Source organism: Scyliorhinus torazame, chromosome 21 (genome assembly GCF_047496885.1).
Source record: "Scyliorhinus torazame isolate Kashiwa2021f chromosome 21, sScyTor2.1, whole genome shotgun sequence".
In the NCBI taxonomy this organism is placed as follows: domain Eukaryota; kingdom Metazoa; phylum Chordata; class Chondrichthyes; order Carcharhiniformes; family Scyliorhinidae; genus Scyliorhinus; species Scyliorhinus torazame.
Window position 1 is genome coordinate 127,630,505 of NC_092727.1, and position 19,874 is coordinate 127,650,378.

At 45.2% G+C, this 19,874-nt stretch overlaps 1 protein-coding gene across 5 annotated transcripts in view; it reads right to left on the minus strand.

Annotated features, from left to right (window-relative positions):
* LOC140398631 (uncharacterized) overlaps nucleotides 1–19,874 on the minus strand; it is a 97,894-nt gene that overhangs the window by 20,125 nt on the left and 57,895 nt on the right. For 4 of the 5 annotated variants that reach the window (XM_072487520.1, XM_072487519.1, XM_072487521.1 and 1 more), the window contains 7 exons: nucleotides 17,347–17,484; nucleotides 14,374–14,522; nucleotides 12,856–12,925; nucleotides 11,819–11,989; nucleotides 11,092–11,307; nucleotides 3,268–3,423; nucleotides 1,247–1,313 (listed from right to left, as the gene is read on the minus strand). In XM_072487520.1, coding sequence (XP_072343621.1) covers nucleotides 1,247–1,313; nucleotides 3,268–3,423; nucleotides 11,092–11,307; nucleotides 11,819–11,989; nucleotides 12,856–12,925; nucleotides 14,374–14,522; nucleotides 17,347–17,484 — 967 coding nt within the window. The remainder of the gene's footprint in view (nucleotides 1–1,246; nucleotides 1,314–3,267; nucleotides 3,424–11,091; nucleotides 11,308–11,818; nucleotides 11,990–12,855; nucleotides 12,926–14,373; nucleotides 14,523–17,346; nucleotides 17,485–19,874) is intronic. The other variant, XM_072487523.1, reaches the window with a different exon arrangement.

Below are 19,874 nucleotides of genomic sequence, written 5' to 3' on the forward strand. Positions count from 1 at the left end.
AAAAAATAGATCAACAATGTTGTTTGTCGGAGCATGTCGGAGCGGAAATGCATGAATTGATTACTATGTCCCTACATTCCAACAGTGACTATATTTTAAAAGTACTTTATCGGCTGCAAAGTGCTTTGGGGTGTCGTGAGGTTATAAAAAACCCTATAAATAGAAGTCCTTTTAAAAAATAATTTTACAGTACGCAATTATTTTTTTTTCCAATTAAGGGGCAATTTAGCGTGACCAATTCACCTAACCTGCACATCTTTGGGTTGTGGGGGTGAAACCCACGCAGTCACGCGGAGAATGTGCAAACTCCACACGGACAGTGACCCTGGGCCGGGATTCGAACCTGGGTCCTCTGCTCCGTAGGCAGCAGTGCTAACCACTACGCCACGTGCCGCCCTCAAGTTTTTTTTAAAGAATCATGATGTACTGAATAAGACTTTGGCTGGGTTTCTCCGTCCCGTTGCACCAGATTTCTGGTGGGGCATGCCGTCGGGATTCTCCGTTTTACCGGTTGGTCAATGCGGTTTCCCATTGTGGGACAGCCCCACGCCGTCAGGAAACCCCGAGGCTGCCGGCAAAACGGAGAATCCCGACGGTGGAGAATTCTTTGCTGCACTGTTTCCAAACAATGAAAAATACAAGTTTACAAATAATGTTGCAGTTTACGTTTGTAGGCAGGCTGGCCCCAGTCATAACAGAACCAAGTATTTTATACAAGGTCCATTTTCTTTTGCAATGCCACAGTACCAGAGTTTTGCCATCAGAGGTACTCAGTGAGCTAAACAAATACTGGTGTGAGGGAAAGAACAGAGGTCACTACAACATTTCAACTTAGTTAACATTGCATCCACACAGTCAAATATTATAAAGATAGATCCAATGTTACTCAAAATCCTGGGAATGCTGCAATGTTGCAGCGCCCTAACTTGGAATATTTATATCTAAGATTTCTTTGAAAATGTCTTGAATTTTATAGATAGCTTTCCTGCTTACATGACAATGCATGCGGAATAATTGAAGACTATGGAGAGGAAATTTGTCTGATGGTGTAAAATGAGTGATATCAGGTTCCCGCCTATTCCACCCAGCATCTGATGCTATTCCACTGATTGCAATGTAACTCAGCAGCAGGTGCTGCGTATAGTGAGTGCGCAATCTGATACACCACCATCCAAGACAATTTTCTAATCCTATTTGTCCTGCTTTAAATTCCAGTTCTTTTTCTCTAATCATTCCACCCCTCTACCTGTCTCTGCATTTTCTGTGATCTCAACAATCTCCTTGATTGGAGAGTGGCATTTATTCTTGTCTTCCTGTTGCACAGAAAACAGTTATTGTTTATAACGACAATGAAGAGCACTTAACAAAAGCTACTCATGCATTCAAATATGTATCACCATAATCGGGGGGGGGGGGGCGCGCGCGTGTGGAACTGCTACTGGTGGGAGAAGCAGAGACTGAAATGGGTCTCATCACAGTCAACTGTCAAGACTGCCAGATAGATTTGGGGAGTGAGCCATGGTAACCAGCATCTGGATCAGCTGAAAATTTTAGCAATTTTATCCCTCTTTCCCTCACAAGAGGAGTGCAGAAGTGAAGCAGAACTGAAACAGAGTGGAACAATTGCATTGTTGAACTTGGGAGCAACAATGATGGACTCTACAAAAATGTGATAAGAGAATTGATCTTCCTTGCCCAGTTCACCTGTGTGTGTGGCTGGTGTCATCAGGAATCTTTAAAACAATTTTTTTTGATGAACAAAGGAGTTTTATCAACTTTCAGATTTCCCATTATTGATCAAGAAAAAGCTTCTTGCTCGGCATATTGTCAGAAAGACCCGCTATGGACTCCGTAATTAGTTCAGCCAATGGTGCATTTGTATTGTGTGGAGTGGTCAAGTGAATTAGGCAGACCCGTTTGATGCAGTTGGCCAGAATCTCAGCATTATCTTCACGAGGGAGCTGGATCAGAGCACAAATTCAGAAAATCTAACTCAACAGTCTTGATTATCTTATTTTAAAAAAGCTGTGGATAGGATGCTTATGTTCGTACAGAGAAATAGAACATTTTGCTACTTCAATTCAACGTCTCTTCCTGACTTTGATCCACAAATGAATCAGGTGCAGGGGCATGATCCTGGCACACGGTCCTGATTTGCCAACTTGAACAATAAATGCCCATGTACAGTGTGTACAGTTCCTCTTTGCTGTCCCCTGGACTCAGGTCTCCAAGCAAATGGCCCAATCACCCTTCGGACCATTAAACTGGAGACTGCGGGAGGGAGAGCGCAGTGTCGTATCTAATTCTGCATTCCACGTCTCACCTTCACTTCTTTAGGCCACTCTCAATGTTCTCCAGAAAACCTGAGCCAGGGCGGCACGGAAGCGCAGTGGCTAGCACCGCAGCCTCACGGCGCCGAGGACCCGGGTTCGATCCAGCCCTGGGTCACTGTCCGTGTGGAGTTTGCACATTCTCCCAGTGTTTGTGTGGGTCTCACCCCCACAACTGAAAAAGAGGCGCAGGGTAGGTGAATTGGGCATGCTAAATTGCCCCTTAACTGGGGAAAAAAATGGATACTCCAAATTAAAAAGAAAACCTAAACCAACAGAAAATTTCTGCTGATACAGAACATCTCCTGTGGAATGGCAGCTGTTCTTAAGCAAGGACCCTTCCCATGGGTGGAGACAAAACAAGCCTTTGCTTATTTCACCAATTGGTCCCAAATATACATTTATACACTTACATTAGTTCACTGAAACTAAAGGTGAGTCAGTCTCAGCCCAGTTATTAGTAGGCATGGATTCACACCACTAAGTGCCCTTGATTCAGCACTGGATTGGCAACAGGTTAGCTGGTGAGAAATGGGAAAATGTCACATTGGCACAGGGGGAACTGGTCAGTTCTGGCTGTGCCTCAATGCAAGACATTACTATTACATTTAATTATACCCCACCTGATCTGAACTTACGTGATTCTGATGTTAGGAGCCTGAAATGGAAAAAGTGTTCCATTTTCCTGTGGTAAATAACACTTTAGAACTTAAGTCAGGAGATTCTGAGACCTCAGAAACAATAATTATATCAACAAGCTCCAGAATAGGACACTATATTGAACAATTAATCTAATTTATAATGACAGCTACATCGTTGGGGTTTGGGAATAGTTCAGATGCATGTAAAAGTTTTGTCTTAAATAAAAATTTGGTGCCTTCATCCTATAATTCTCATACAAGGTGCTTATTTTCAGACAGAGGTCCTACAAACATACCAATAATGCTTTCAACTTTTCGATCTGTTTGTGCAGTCTCTGGCACTCCTTGTACTTTTGTACATAGCAAGACTTTCCTGTCAGTAGCTTAGTTTTTAAACTTGCAATCTCCTTCTGGAGTGGATGCTCTGTTGGGCTGCCCCCCTCAGTACAAGCCTATAAGGCACAATAGAAACACAAGGATATATTTCTACAATTTTAACCAGAGTTTCTATGTTAGTTCCGATTCAGCATATTGTCAGAAAGACCACTATGTTACAATGGGCTCCGTAAAGGTTCAGTCAATAGGTGCATTTTATTGTGTGGAGTCAAGTAGATCTGGCTGATGCAGTGGTCTAGAATCTCTGCATTATCTTCAAGAAGGAGCTGGATTAGTTCCTGAATGGAACCACGACCACATTCCCAGAGGACAAGTGTCTTTAACATTTGGCCCACGGGATCTAATGGCTCCATCACTTGAGGGGATCAAAGAGGGAATATCCAGAGTTGTTTTTCTCCCCTTTGACCCTAGGATTTTTCTGCCTTTCATAGGAGATTACATAGCTGCGGGAGGAGGGTGACAGAAGTAACGTTTAGTCACAAAGTTCCACCCATCAAGGTTTGGAGCGGGTATAATGGAAAGAACAGCTGTTCTCTTCGAGTGCATCAGTTTTGCATGATTGTATCCCTTTGCACTGTATGTGCTGAGTTGAGTTTTCAGTAGGAGAAATCTGGTTGACTTTTGTCTTGTAAAAGGGGGAATAGCGTGGGAGGGATGGATACCAAATTTGGTGCTCTTGATGATGATCCAGAGGCATTGTTGGGAAGTGCCTACATTGGGATTGTGGTGCAGAATAGGATTCAGCGGTGATATCCCAATGGATATTGCTTTAGTCTTGGGTCACCCAGTAACAAAGGCATGTACGAAGCAACAAATAAAGCTGGGAACAGTATGTCCTTAGCGGTCATTGACAAGAACAAAGAAATGTACAGCACAGGAACAGGCCCTTCGGCCCTCCAAGCCCGTGCCGACCATGCTGCCCGACTAAACTACAATCTTCTACACTTCTTGGGTCCGTATCCCTCTATTCCCATCCTATTCATGTATTTGTCAAGATGCCCCTTAAACGTCACTATCGTCCCTGCTTCCACAACCTCCTCTGGCAGCGAGTTCCAGGCACCCACTACCCTCTGTGTAAAAAAACTTGCCTCGTACATCTCCTCTAAACCTTGCCCCTCGCACCGTAAACCTATGCCCCCTAGTAATTGATCCCTCTACCCTTGGAAAAAGCCTCTTACTATCCACGAGCGGGATTCGCCCACTAACAGGGTGCTGCCATCGAGCCAAGGAGACACTCTGCCTACCACACAAATGAGCAATGTGGTATATGAATTTCAGAGCTGGTGTGATACCAAGTATGTATGCCTTACACCCCACTGATTAGTGGATCACATCAAACAGCGCTCAAATAGCCCGCCCTTGCAAAACTGAAAACAGTATCAAACATTAGATGTGATTCCGTGATTGGACGACACATATTAAACAATCCTGACTGTGCTTAGAATTACACTCACAAGCAATTTAAGATCAGCAGTTTGAAATGAAAATCGCTTATTGTCACAAGTAGGCTTCAAATGAAGTTACTGTGAAAAGCCCTTAGTCGCCACATTCCGGCGCCTGTTCGGGGAGGCTGATATGGGAATTGAACCGTGCTGCTGGCCTGCCTTGGTCTGCTTTCAAAGCCAGCGATTTAGCCCTGTGCTAAACAGCCATTGCAGTTTGGCTTGCAGTGTAACTCACTTACTGGTGTTAGAAGCAATACATATTCACGCACAGGACCCTGTCTTTTTCAAACAAAAAGGAGCCCATGCACTGCGCTTTTTTCAACTGAACAGAAGATTGGGGATAGCTATTCACTGTTTTATTTCCCATGGCAATGCTTCAACCAGAGTTGACTTGCGTGGTTTGAATTTAAACAAAAGATTGGTATTTAATCTCTGGTGTTGTTTCTCTTGGTACCAATCAGAATCCACTTGCCAATCTTCTCGTGAAATATAAATTGTTGTTCTCTTGAGATTTGATATTCTTACATCTGTCCTAGTGAGTGAAAGATGAAAAGCTTTGACAGCATGTCTCTTTTTTTAGCAACACGCAAGTTCTGTACTACCTTGCGTCTATGTGCATCTGATTTTTATGTGACTATACTATGTGAAGCCAGTCCTAACCAATCAAAATTCTTAAAAATAGACTACACAAAGATACAGAATCACATGCAGTGTAATATAGACCAAAAAATTCAAATTAGTTCATCATTGGAAAATTAGCTAATAAAGTTTCATCCCCTAAAGTAATAAAAGCAATCGACTCAACGCGAAGCAGATTCTGTTATGTGTAAATAATATTCAGTAACACCCTACGATCAAGGCTCAGGTTATTACACACCAAGATCTCTGCTGGAGTCAATACTACTGTGTCCACGGTGATTCACACAGAAATAAGAAATAAACGACTCCATCATGTGGCTTAATCGACTCATGGGTCACTCAGTATACAGACAGTCATCCTATAAAATCAACCATCCTCGGTGTTCTCCCAATTATACAATCTATAGACACTTCAGAAATATATACTGCATTTGCAATCTGAACTGATGAAGCAGAAGTCTTAAAATGGTGCGTTTTTGATTAATAAAAAGCCACTTAGTTCCAGTTCAGTGGCAGCACCATCGATAGTAGTGTTGCTGTGACTCCATCAGTGAAAGCATTGTCAGAAGGTTAGGGCAGGACAATTAACTTGCCAAGCTGGATCGGCCGACTATGTGTAGGAATTTATATCTCTGGTGGGGACATGCTATCGAAAGACTTGTAGTGAACACAGGAGACCTTTCTCTTCTCTTTGCTCTTCTGGGCTTTCCTCTATTTTTTAAAATTCTAGGCTGACATTCCAGTTCAGTACTGAGGGAATGCTGCACTGTCAGAGGTGCTATCTTTCAAATGAGGTTGTAAACGGAGGCACAGTCTGCCCTTTTAGGCCAATGTAAAACATTCCGTGACAATATTTGAAAGAGGAACTGGAGGGTTCGCCCCAGTGTCCTGGCTGATATATATCCTTTAATCAGGAGCACAAAACACACTAATTAGTCATTATCACATGGCTATTTGTGCGAGCTTGCTGTACACAAATTGGATTCTTGGGCGTCATTCTCCGACCCCCGCCGGGTCGGAGAATGGCCGTTGGCCGCCGTGAATCCCACCCCCGCCCCCGCCGAAGTCTCCGGTACTGGAGATTGGGCGGGGGCGGGAATCGGGCCGCGCCGGTTGGCGGGACCCCCCGCTCAATTCTCCGGCCCGGATGGGCCGAAGTCCCGCCCAGAAATTGCCTGTCCCGCTGGCGTAAATGAAACCTGGTATTTACCGGTGGGACCAGGTGGCGTGGGCGGGCTCCGGGGTCCTGGGGGGGGCACGGGGCGATCTGACCCCGGGGGGTGCCCCCACGGTGGCCTGGCCCGCGATCGGGGCCCACCGATCCACGGGCGGGCCTGTGCCGTGGGGGCATTCTTTCCCTTCCGCCTCCGCCACGGCCTCCACCATGGCGGAGGCGGAAGTGACTCTCCCCACTGCGCATGCGCGGGAAACTGTCAGCGGCCGCTGACGCTCCCGCGCATGCGCCGGGAAACTTAGCGGCCGCTGACGCTCCCGCGCATGCGCCGCATTTCCGCGCCAGCTGGCGGGGCAACAAACGCCATTTCCGCCAGCTGGCGGGGCGGAAATCCCTCCGGCGTCGGCCTAGCCCCTCAATGTTGGGGCTCGGCCCCCAAAGATGCGGAGCATTCCGCACCTTTGGGGCGGCGCGATGCCCGTCTGATTGGCGCCGATTTGGGCGGCAGTTGGCGGACATCGCGCCGTTGGGGCGAATTTCGCCCCTTGTGTTTCCTACATTGCAACGTTGAATATATTCCAAATGTATTTAATTGGCTGTGAAGCACTTTGGGAAATCCTGAGACCATGATGCTATATACACACTCAAGTATCTTTTAAATTCCTCCCGAGGCCAATGAATCTTATACCCTCTCATTCCCCTTCCTGCATTATCATGACAACAAACTGAAGACATTCAAACACCGAATTTCCCTCTGGCTTTAGTTCTTTCTCCAGGTAACCACTATTTTACCATGTAGCTGGTCCCTTCTTAAACTCATTTGAACTTCAGTATGTCTTGTACATTGACCCTTGGTCCTTAATCCAAGTTTCATGAATTTAAAAAACCCTTGCATGTATAGGCTTCCGGACGCGCACAGAGGTTGGAGTGGTCTCCTCCTGTGTTGTGTCGTTCTATGTATGACAGCCAGCCGCAGGGACTTTTATACTTGATGTACTCAGAAGAGTCACTAATATACGCACACTGATGATTAAGGACTTGCAACATTATTTTTTTCAGAGCTAGGGCCCTAGGTTCACAAGTCAAAATGTAGGCAATTCTGAACCTGCATAAGTTGTTAATTTGAAGCTGAGAGCGCTATCATGAGTGAGGCACCTTCACGCCAGAGACGGGGAAAAGTGTAAGTGTCACTTCCTTGCACCCGCCAGCCTAAACATTGAGGTTAGGCAGGATAGACCCTTATGTGGCCACTAAAGGGCCCCAATAGGTGAAAGGGCAGGTTTCTCACCTGAGGCCCTGTCAGTCCCAGCGTGAAATTGCACCTGGATTTGGGCGGATGAGTTCCCAGGGACAATCCCATCCATTTAATTTTTATGCTCCCCCACCCCACTGTGCCTCAGAACCCATCTTTTTTTTTGGGGGGGGGGGGGGGTGGGGAAAGGAGCGCAAAATTTGCCTATCATACCCTTTGCTTGGAGCTGATCAAGGAATCATACAGAACAGAACAGAAAAAGCCATTCAGCCCATTGTGTCTGTGTTGACCAACATGTTCCAATATGGACCGGTTGGTACGGAGGTCACAGCATCCTCTTGGTGTGAGATAGCAAAGGGAGAATTACACAAATACACGTCACTCCTTTGTTATTATCACACAATTAAATTAATCTTCTCTAACAGAGGAAGGCTCTCTGCAAAAGTGGAGATTTTTTCTACTACATAGTGCCTAGTTGTTGTTTGATAAAACAGAACTTTGTTTATACAACTGGATTACAAATCAAGCATAAAGACCTCAGATTTTTATCTTGTTTGGAGAAACAGGATCGAATTATTTATTTTTGCTTGCTGCGGTAGTCATACAATATGAAAGGATTCAACTTACACCTTTCATTCTCCTTAATTTGTTGACATTTTAAATGCTTGATTAACATGGATTGGGTATAATTAGATATTAAAAGAAATGATTTTTAAAAATTTAATTTAATATCTAATTGCAAGTGTGATCAGAGGTATGGGGACAGGTATAAATTTGACAAAAATTGTGCCACAGGCCGCTATCACAATTTAGCCTGATTATCTGCGGGATCGATCAGTGAACATTTCTGCATAACATTTCCTCAGGAGAGTCAATGGGTGGGATTCTCTGTCGGAATTGGGAAATGCGATTGGGCGGAGAATCGGTTCAGGTGCCAAATTCACAGTGGCCGCTGATTTCATGCCAAATCGCAATTCTCTGTCACCTCGACAGTGGCGTCAATACGTTCCAGAACACACGTACAGTAAACACTGTTGGCATATTAGCGGACGACCCGGTATTCTCCAGGGCCTCTGCGATTCTCCGCCTCCGATGGGCCAAGTTCCCAACGGCGAGGTTCACTTGTGCTTTTAAAAATCATGAAACAGGCGCCGTGGCTTCTGAGGGAGAGAGCGGGGGAAAGTGTCCCAACATCACCATAGTTTGCTGACAGTTGTGCTGCTGGCCAGGGGGATTCCGCCAGGTGGGCTGTGGGGTTGGGGTGGACAGGCACGGAACATCACTGCCATAGCCTGCAAGGCAGCCATGCAGCATCGCATGCCTTTGACTGCCCACTGTAAACTTAGGTCTGCGGGTCATATGGGTGTCCCCCAGAATAACGCCCCCCCCCCGGCGCCCTCTGACCCCAGCTCAGCCATATGGGCGCGGTCCAGCGCAACCAATGCCATCTTGTTGGCTGGGATGGTGTGTGTGGGGAGTGAAGTATATGCAGCTGTAGCTTGTCGGCCTCCCGAGTGTCAATCGCGAATCCGGCACCATTTTTCATTGGAATCGATTGTGTTCCACGTGGTGTCGGGGCTCGCCCCTTAACAGTTGCTGAATCAATCCAGATGTGGCGCCAGTTTTGCGGTCTTGGAAGACCATGAATCCTGACCCGGCATCAACACTTAACCTCAGGAATGGGGAATCCAGCTGAATGGCTTTCACATCCAAGATCTATTACATGCTGAACTGCATTAAAAAAGTGTGCTTAACAGGCCAAATGTACTTTGTCACTTTATTATATCAATAGCATTCCATTGGTTTATTGGAACATTTCATAGCAAATCATTGCTGCTTTTCTCCTGGTGTGAGGATCACTAGACAGGCCATGCGTAGGAAGTAGGGCATAGGGCTTGATGTCACAGCCCCAATTCCCTGGACCACAGACTTTACTAGAGAGGCATCAGCCATGGCTCAGTTGTTACCACTCTCCCCACTGTCAGAAAATTATGGTTTAATCCCACTCCAGAATCTGGAGCACAAAGTGGGTGGCACAGTGGTTAGCACTGCTACCTCACAGCGCCAGGGACCTGGGTTTGATTCCAACCTAGGGATGACTGTCTGCACATTCTGCCCATGTCTGCGTGGGTTTCCCCCAGGTGCTCCAGTTTCCACACACAGTCCAAAGATGTGCAGACTAGGTGGATTGGCCATGCTAAATTGTCCTTAGTGTCCAATGGTTAGATGGGGTTACGGGGTAATGGGGGTAGGACCTAGGTAGGGTGCTCTTTCGGAGGGTCGGTGCAGATTCGATGGACTGATTGACCTCCTTCTGTCCTGTATGGATTCTATGAGTCCAGGCTGACATTTCATTGCAGTCCTGAGGTGTGCTGCACTGCCAAAGATTCCACTTTTTTGGTTGAGACATTAAACAAAGGCCTGATCTGCCCTTTCAGGTGGATGTGTTCAATCCTGCGGTATGACCTGGGCCACATTTATCCCTAAACTGCAATCAACAACATAAAGAAATATCGCCATTATCACATTGCTGTTTTGTGAGACTTTGCAAATTGGCTGCAGCGTTTACTATAACAGTGACCTGCTAAGTATTTTGTTGGTTGGGAAGATTTAGGATGTCCCATGGTCAGAAAGTGTGTAACCCAGATGCAAGATATTTTCTCTTTATTGTTTCTCACTGGGATTGTAACTTCATCGATTTCCAAGTCATCTCATACCAAAGAGTACTGTGCGTTGTTTTAATGGAACTATTAAGCAATGTAAAATAAACAGGTATTCGATTAAAAGTAGTAAACGTTTTGTAACAGTCCAGAACATTTCCCCATCTTCTGCAATCTTTCTACCCACCTTTCCCCTCCCCACCCAGCTGAATGCTGAGAAACTGCCTCTCTTTCTCTCCAGTTGAAGAACAAGGGTACACACTCAACAAAGGGCAGACTTCAAACCTGGTTTGAAAATCCAAGAGTACAACCATGTGTTTAGCAAATAATTTCTCTTCTAACCAGTGTGGAACCTGAACTCTGAATTGCTTCCCAAAACCTCTCTACCTCCTTACTGCTCTCTTCCTTATGATGGTCCTCTGTAACCAAGCTTTTGGTCCTCTGTCCAAACACCTGCTGATGTAGCTTGGTTCCAAATTATAAATACATTTCCATGTTAAAAGGTGCAATATAAATGCAAGTTGTTGTGGAATATTTTACGATAATTTTCTGACCTCGCTCTTTGAAAACATTTGGTCCATCTTTTCAAATTTGCTTTTCCAATGCTGGATTTCTTGGTGAGCATCGTGGAGATTGGCGTCACTTCTCTCCCGGTCGGCCTCTGCAGCTCTCAGTTCCGCGGTGGTTTGAACGTGCCGTTGCTCTGCCTTCTGCACCTGCTCTTCTGTGGCTTTCAGACGATGGTGGAGGTTCTCTACCTGCTCCTGGAGCTGTCGGTATAAAACCAGAACCAGACACACAAGTTGATTTTCAAAAAGTAATGGCTGAATTGATTGAGTATACAATGTAGTGAAACACAGAGATATATTTACCAAGGGCGCCGTAAGGTACAATTCTACAGCGCAGAAAGAAGCTATTTCTTTCTTCGAAAGCGCTATCCTAATGGTCCTACTGCCCTGCTCTCTCCCCATAGAGAATTTCTCCTTTTCAAGTACTCATTCCAATTTGCTTTTGCAAGTTATTAGTGAATCTGCTTCCACCACCCTTCCTGGATTCCAGATACAACAATTTGCTGTATTCATTCCCTTCTGCTTCTCCTGTCAATTATTTTATATTCCTAATAAATATCAGCACTTTGGTCAGACACGAGGAGGAGAGAGAGAGAGAGAGAGAGAGAGAGAGAGAGAGAGAGAGAGAGAGAGAGAGAGAGAGGGAAGAAGAAGAACACTTAACAACTCAAATTGTATTTTAGGAGCTAGGCTGCATTGGGGTTCACATTACCTGTCTTTCAGTATTTGAATGGGAAGCCTTCAGCTTTTCAGAATGGGACAAGGCTTGCTGCAAGAGGTGAACCTTGGCTATTTGGTTCTGCAGCTCAGTCTCAGTTTCTGACATTTTCTTCAGCTCCTCTGTTAACTTTTCATTTTCTTTTTTTTGTTTGTTGAGGTCAGACTAGAAAGTTAAATTAGAAATATATCACAATAATTTTGTAGATGTAAAATACTGAGTTTGTTCCGCCTCTTCCCATCTTGTTAACTCCATGCGAGGCAACGTTACACAGGTAATACAGGCTAGGAAGGTTCGAGATTCAATCCCCAGGTTGTGCTGCATTCTGATTTCAGCTGCACTGGTGCTTCCTCCTAAAATTTGGTTTCATGGGGCAGAGAGAAAATTGATCACGTCGCCTGCGCTAGAGCTGCAAGTGCACTAGGACCAATCCCATGTGAAAGTGGCAATCAGGGTATCTGCTATCCTGTCACAATAGAGAGTTTTCTTGATGCTTGCTGTGAAGAGTCACATGTGCTGAAGGCCCACTTGTTGAGGCACACAAGGACATGCGGAATTCTACTCTAAGAAGAGGTTAATCATTTCTGGGTGTGGTTTTGGGGCGGGGGGGGGGGGGGAAGTAGGGATGGATGAAAGTAGAAAACCTAGTACAAAAAAAAGAGATGATGCCTTAATGGTTAACTACCATTATATGTAGAGTTAATCACAACCCAAAGGAACCATCAGGAAAAGCAGTTTTAATATTTTACTTGTTTTATCCTTTGCCAATCTTCCAGGCTGATGCAAAGACAATATTCCTATTTTTCCTAGAGCTGATGGAAGAAAATTTATTTGGACTGAGCATGTGGAGGAAATATGTTCGATTGGAGAGTTCAGCTGAAGACACTGCCACACACTCCCAGTCTGTTTTTTTCCTATGCAGCAATAATGATCAAACTTACCCAGAGTTACAATCTTATCAAGTGTTCCCACAAATTACCCTTACTCAGAAGAAGTCAACACAAGCTCTTACCTCAATTAAATCACCTTACCTGAATGTGCTGGAGGTTGTCCAGTGCAACTTTTAGCTCTCTTGCAATCTGGTCCTTTGTTTCTGACAGACTGCAAGTTAAAATACACAAGGAGTCATCAGAAGAAACATTCCAACATTTAATTTGCTTTAAAAAAAAGTAAAGCATTCAGTAATCTTGAACAAATATCTTATTAGAAAAGAATGATTCAATGAGCTATCATTGTGTAAAAACTGAAGATCAGATTTTATTCCACATTTGGATATTTGTCTGTGTGAACCCAACTTATCAAAAAATGAGGTACTCGGTCACACAGTCTACATCTTGCAACATTTTCAAGACTACAGGAATTGCTAAGGATTTGTAGGAGTTACTATATTTTCCTCCCAGGTAGTGTCTTTACTCGTCTAACACTGCTGGAATGGTAGGCACAATCCCTTTGGCCAGAAACTAGAAGACAATAAATGCACCGATCACTTGATCAATTTCCCTTCCTCTGATTGGCACAGTAACCCTCGTTTGGTGCAACACAAATCAGGAATTGAGCAGGCTCCAACAAGAATCTTTGATTGGCAACCAATGGCACTGGGGTTCTTTTCCAATAAGTCAATGGACTTGTCAATGACTCGCCGCATTTTAAGGCCTCACCCCTGCTACAATGGGGCTAAGTATCCACCCCGAACCATAAGGTCCTAGTGCAGAAGTGTTACACTGTTTTGGTCACGTGTTAATCAGAGGTTCCAGGTACCCTCTTAAGAAAAGAGTAAAGAAAATTGTCCCCATTACTCTATGGTGGACAATATTCAGCCCTCAACCAAAGTTCCTTAAAGACATGTTATATGGGCATTTATTTCATTGCTATTTGCAGAATCTTCCTGTGTGCAAATTGGCTGCCATTAGAACAATACCTAAAGGATTTTCTTTGCTCCAAAGTGCTTTGAGTTTTCCAAAAGGTGATATACAGGGTGGCATGGTAGCACAGTGGGTAGCACTGTTGCTTCACAGCTCCAGAGTCCCAGGTTCGATTCCTGGCTTGGGTCACTATCTTCTTTTAAAATAAATTTAGAGTACCCAATTTTATTTTTTTTATACAATTAAGGGCCATTTTAGTGTGGCCAATCCACCTAACCTGCACATCTTTGGGTCGTGGGGGTGAGACCCACGCTGACACAGGGAGACTGTGCAAACGGCACATGGGCCCAGGGCTGGGATCGAACCTGGGTCCTCAGCGCCATGAGACAGCAGTGCTAACCACTGCACCATCGTGCCACCTCTTAGGTCACTGTCTGTGTGGAGTCTGCACGTTCTCCCTGTGTCTGCGTGGGTTTCCTCTGGGTGCTCCGGTTTTCTCCCACAAGTCCCGAAAGATGTGCTGTTAGGTAATTTGGACATTCTAAATTCTCCCTCTGTGTACCCGAACAGGCGCGGGAGTGTGGTGACTAGGGGCTTTGCACAGTAACTTCATTGCAGTGTTAATGTAAGCCTACTTGTGACAATAAAGATTATTATTATATAAATACGAGTTCTTCTTTCCTTTACCTTGTAAGTTCAGTCTCCTTTGTGCTGATCTCCATTTTCAGTGCCGTAGTTTCTTGCTGGAGTTGTTTTCCTTTATCCGCAGCTTTGTCACGTTCCTGTTTTGATTGCTCAACAGAGGCCTGTGCTGATGTCATCTTTGCCTGCAAGTCCTTGTAAAAAGAAAATTGAAACAAACATAATAAAATACGATGTTAAAATTCAGCCTGACGCAGATGGTTCAGTTGTGTGATGTTGCAGTGAGATTTACAAACAAGGAATAGTGACACCAACCATAGGACAAGAAGTAGGTAGAGTTGGTGAGGAGTCTATAGGCATGGTCACAGAAATGGGCTATGAGGTGGCTTTCGGAACGAGTGGGGAAAGCAAATGAGTCACAGGTGACTGTGGGTGAGATGATGCGGAGATGCCGGCGTTGGACAGGGGTGGGCACAGTAAGAAGTCTTACAACACCAGGGTAAAGTCCAACAGGTTTGTTTCAAATCACTAGCTTTCGGAGCACTGCTCCTTCCTCAGGTGAATGAAGAGTTTGGTTCCAGAAGCATATATATATATATATATATATATATATATATATATAGACAAAGTCAAATATGCAAGACGATACTTTGAATGCGAACATTTGGAGGTAATTAAGTCTTTACAGATCCAGAGAGAGGGGTAACCCCAGGTTAAAGAGGTGTGAATTGTCTCAAGCCAGGACAGTTGGTAGGATTTCAGAGTGAAGCAGAGGAGTAGCAGGAGGATCAGCCACTGATGGTGAACTGGAGAAATGCAGTAGCCCAATGTCAGTAGATAAGAGGTTTAGCAAAGGAGTACAGGCCTTTCAAGAATGAAATTAGGAAACGCTTTGAACTCTGTTTGCAAATAACAATTGATGATAGATCCATCATTAATTTTAAAACAGGTATTGATAGATTTTTGTTAGCCAAAGGTATAGACGGATGTGAGGCAAAGACAGAAACACAGGATTAGGTCACAGATCAGCCATGATCTCTTTGAATGGCACACATGCTCAAGGGGCCGAATGGCCTCCTCCTGTTCCTGTGGTCTAGGCACCAAATGGAGTAGTTTGCTCAGGTCAGTTCACGCAAGGCCAGAGTGTTGAGAACGAGAACAGAGACCTTGAAATCGACTGTATGCAGTGACGAACTGTGTAGGATCAGGTTCTGCAGCAGCAGTACTGGTTTAGCTGCAGTTTGTGAAGGACAGAGATGTGAAGGCTAGTTAGGAGATCAGTAAATGAACAAATTTTGCTTTTAATGAAGGCATGGATTAGTGTTTGAGCTCAGACAGGGAAAACAGATGTGTAGACGAGCAAACCCGGGTTATTCTCTCTTCCAACCTCTTCCATTGGGCAGAAGATACAAAAGTTTGAGAACACGCATCAATAGATTCAAAAACAGCTTCTTCCCCGCTGTTACCAGACTCCTGAATGGCCCTCTGATGGACTGAACTGATCTCTCTAGGCATCTTTTCTACTGTGTAGCACTACACTCTGTATGCTTCACCCGATGTCGATATTTACGTATTTACAGCATGTATTTATAGTATGTTCAGTGTTATTATGTATGGAACAATCTGCCTGGACCGTACACAGAACAATACTTTTCCCTGTACCTCGGTACACGTGACAATAAATCTAAATCTCTGGAGGTGGAAGGATGTAGTCGTCACAACAAGTGATGCAATCGGCAACAAAATGGGGCTCTGGGATGCACTAATCCATGGAGCCACAGCTCAAACTGCAATCACAACTGGTGCGATTCAACTAAAAAGGCACAAAGTCCCATAGTAAGTGCGTTTAGCTGTGTGTTTCCTGGTGCTTGCAGCACCGAGAAACACATGGCTATAAAACGCAACCCATGTTAGATAAGGGGCCTCAGAAGGGAGCGTGCGGCCAAGGCCGCACCTAGCACCATTTTGTGCACAGAGGAGCTGCACTCGCCGGTACTCCTCAATGCAGCAAGAATTCTGAGGCCCAGATGCGACCCACACCAAGCCCTAGCGCACTGTGGGAGAGTCCCCAGCTCCCCCCCCCCCCCACCCCCCCCTCAAACATCCACGCAGGGCACCTCAGGCCCGATCGCCAGCGCACAAAAAAAGCCAACTTGGCACATCGGCAGTGCCAACCCTGTCAGTGCCACATGGGCTGGTACCCAGGTGACACTGTCAGGGTACCATGCTGGCAGTGCCAGGATGCCCAGGTGGCACCAGCAGTGCCAGAGTACCACCTGCCCAAAGGGTATGCACCTCGAGGCCTCCGATCCCCTGGAAGACCCATACAAGTGTCGTTCCATCTGGTCTCCATTTGTGGAGACCAGTGCTGAACGGCGCTCGCCCGAGGTCTCGGAGGCGAAGGGGACCCGTCCACAATGAGCGGAACTTGCATCGCAACGTTTGACTGACGAGATCCCGTTAGATCTCGTGAAGCATTGTGAGCTGGGTAAATTCTGGGAGCAGGGTCTTCCGGCTTCTATCGGCCACGCTGTGCCGTGCTGGGCTGCTTTTTGGGAGCATCATGGCTTTTGGATCGCGCCTAACATTTCAGTTATGAGAAACATCAAGTTTATATACTCTTGGTCTGTTTACAATCCTGTAAAGAATCTTGAACTATGTGTAGAATACTCACCTCTGGGTCAGAGCTTGTACGTTGAGAGTTTGGTAGCACAAAAGGGTGACCCTCTTGTGGTACCGAGTTGGCTGCACCCTTTCAGGAGGTACCATTTTTTGCATAAGACTTTGGAGAAGGGTCTCATCTTCCCTTTCAGCTTACCATAAAAGGAGCCAATATCTGAAGAGCTGTGAGATTCAGTTTCTCATGTGCCAGTGTGTGATCTTGATCTTTTATTATTCAAAACGCCTTTGGTAAATATTTTATACCAAGTTGAAGAACAATTCTGTAGCCAGTGACGTTTTATAAAGTCAGAAATAAAGTTACATTTACAAATAGCATCAACCGCAATCTACATTTACCTGGTTTTCCCTTTGTACACTTAAACACGCTGCCTCTTTTTCAGCCAATTCCTTTCGGAGTTGCTCTGCCTTTTCAATCTGTGCTTTCGTTTCCACCTTCTGCTCCAACATTTGTTTCTCCAACACCATCCTGTCCTTCTGTTGTGCACAAAAAACAAAAGGAGGGTGTTGGGGAGAGGGTAGAGAAATTATTCCAACGTCAAATTGCATCCATTGGATATTGAGCAGCGACAGGAAATAGCAAAACGTTCACTGGAAACACACAGCAAAGTCCATCAGCCTCTGTGAGGGGGCAAGGTTGTTTGGGTTGTATAGATTTTTTTTTTGTCCGAACTGCTGTAACAGAAAATCTAAACCCAAAACATTCACCAGCCTCGTCTTGGAAGCTGGTTGCGAATGCACACATATCATTCACATTTCCATTTATTAAAAACTATTTCTAATTGTTGAGAAATGATTCGTGTAAGATCTGCTATACATTGGATGGAGGAGTCTGTTAAACATTCTGGTTTGACACCAACTGTGCACTTTGCAATGAGAAGCTCATTATTTATTTACTTTATAAGTTGAAAGTATTTCACAAGCATGCAGATCTCAAGTTTCTGCTCTTTCGGGTAACATGATCAGGCCGTACAAGATTTAATAAAGATAGCCGGTGTAGGTTTCATTTTTTTGATGAGTTTTATGCTCACCGAGGTCATTTAATTCTCAACACTGCTCTCAAGTCAGTTTGGAGTTCCAAACGTTGGGACTCAAAACGTTAACTTAGTCTCTCTCTCCATAAATGCTGCCCGACCTGCTGAGTTTTTCTAGCTCTTTGTTTTTATTTTAGATCGCCACTATCTGCAGGGTTTTGTTTTTACATGAGGGTATTAAAGATTTCAAAAACCAAGGCGGGTTGATTGAGAATTACAGATCACCCATGTGGCAATTGAACGAAAGAACAGGCTTAACGGGCTGAATGGTCTGATGTTCCTATATCATTGACACTCACTGCCTGTTTCTTTTTGGAGACAAAGTGTGCAGATCTGAAGAGTGCTTAACTTCAGCCACATAATCAACACAGTGCAAAGCTTTTCAGTTATTCATGTTGTGGGCTTGGTCTTAGAAGGGTAAACCCAAGGGCAGCACGGTGACGCAGTGGTTAGCACTGCTGCCTCACGAGGTCCCAGGTTCGATCCCGGCTCTGGGTCACTGTCCGTGTGGAGTTTGCACATTCTCCCCGTGTTTGCGTGGGTTTCGCCCCCACGACCCAAAGACGTGCAAGCTAGGCGGATTGGCCACACTAAATTGCCTCTTAAATGGAAAAAGGAATTGGGTACGCTAAATTTATTTGAAAAAAAGAAGGGTAACCCAAGTCTGCTTCTTGCCCATATTTGCAGTTAGTTGGTATATGGCTAATTTCTTTGTGAATTAGTGCCCAGTGGATCCCAGCCTGGCAGTGACCAACACTCATGCAAAAAATTACCAAATGCAATGCCAACAGTAAATTACACATCAACATAATAATAATAATTTTTATTGTCACAAGTAGGTTTACATTAACACTGCAACAAAATTATTGTGAAAAGCCCCTAGTCACCACATTCCGGCGCCTGTTCGGGTACACGGAGGGAGAATTCAGAATGTCCAATTCACCTAACAGCACGTCTTTCGGGGCTTGTGGGAGGAAACCGGAGCATCCGGAGGAAACCCACGCAGACATGGGGAGAACGTGCAGACTCCGCACAGGCAGTGACCCAAGCCGGGAATAACGTGGGACCCTGGCACTGTAAAGCAACAGTGCTAACCACTGCGCTAGCGTGCCGCCCTATGTTGGCGTGATATTGTCAACACAGGGATCCGCATTCAGAACAACCCACTACTAGGAGCCAGGACGACTGTTGGCAGGCAGCCCGGTGTAGTTACTGGTCTGAACATATCCAGTGATTTTCATTAACAATTATCTCCAATAATAACAAGACCCACACTAGCCAGCAACTAAAGAGACAAATATAGTAAGTTCTCATTAAGTGTCCTCCCACCTCACCGCTCATCCCCTTAACGTAATTTTGCTTTAACGTTGTTTATTCTTTTGGGCTATTTTTTGATTTAAGCCACCATTTTTAGTTTTATTTTGTTTGCACTCTGGGCTCCCCCGCCCCCCCCCCCCCCCCTCGCGCACGCTGAACTCTGGACCAGCAGCTGCAGCAGAGGCCGAGGCTGCAAGAAGACAGTGAGGCCAGAGATATGAAAGCTGCATTGCGGGGCAGGGACGGGAAGCTGCTGGCCGCTAATCAAGTGATAAAATGTGAGGAATCAGGGGCTGGCAGGAGGGGGGGGGGGACCCATGAATTACTCACACTTTATCACCCCATGTGAGAAGGTGAGAAAGGAGAGAGAGAGAGGCAGAGAATGGGAAAGGAGGCAAGAGGCAGAGTGAGAAAAGAGAGAGAGAGAGAGAAAAAGAGAGAGAGCAAAAGGAAAGCAAGCAAAAAGTTGAGTGAGTTTGAAAAGTGCTGTGCATGAGTTACAACTGCTACTCATGG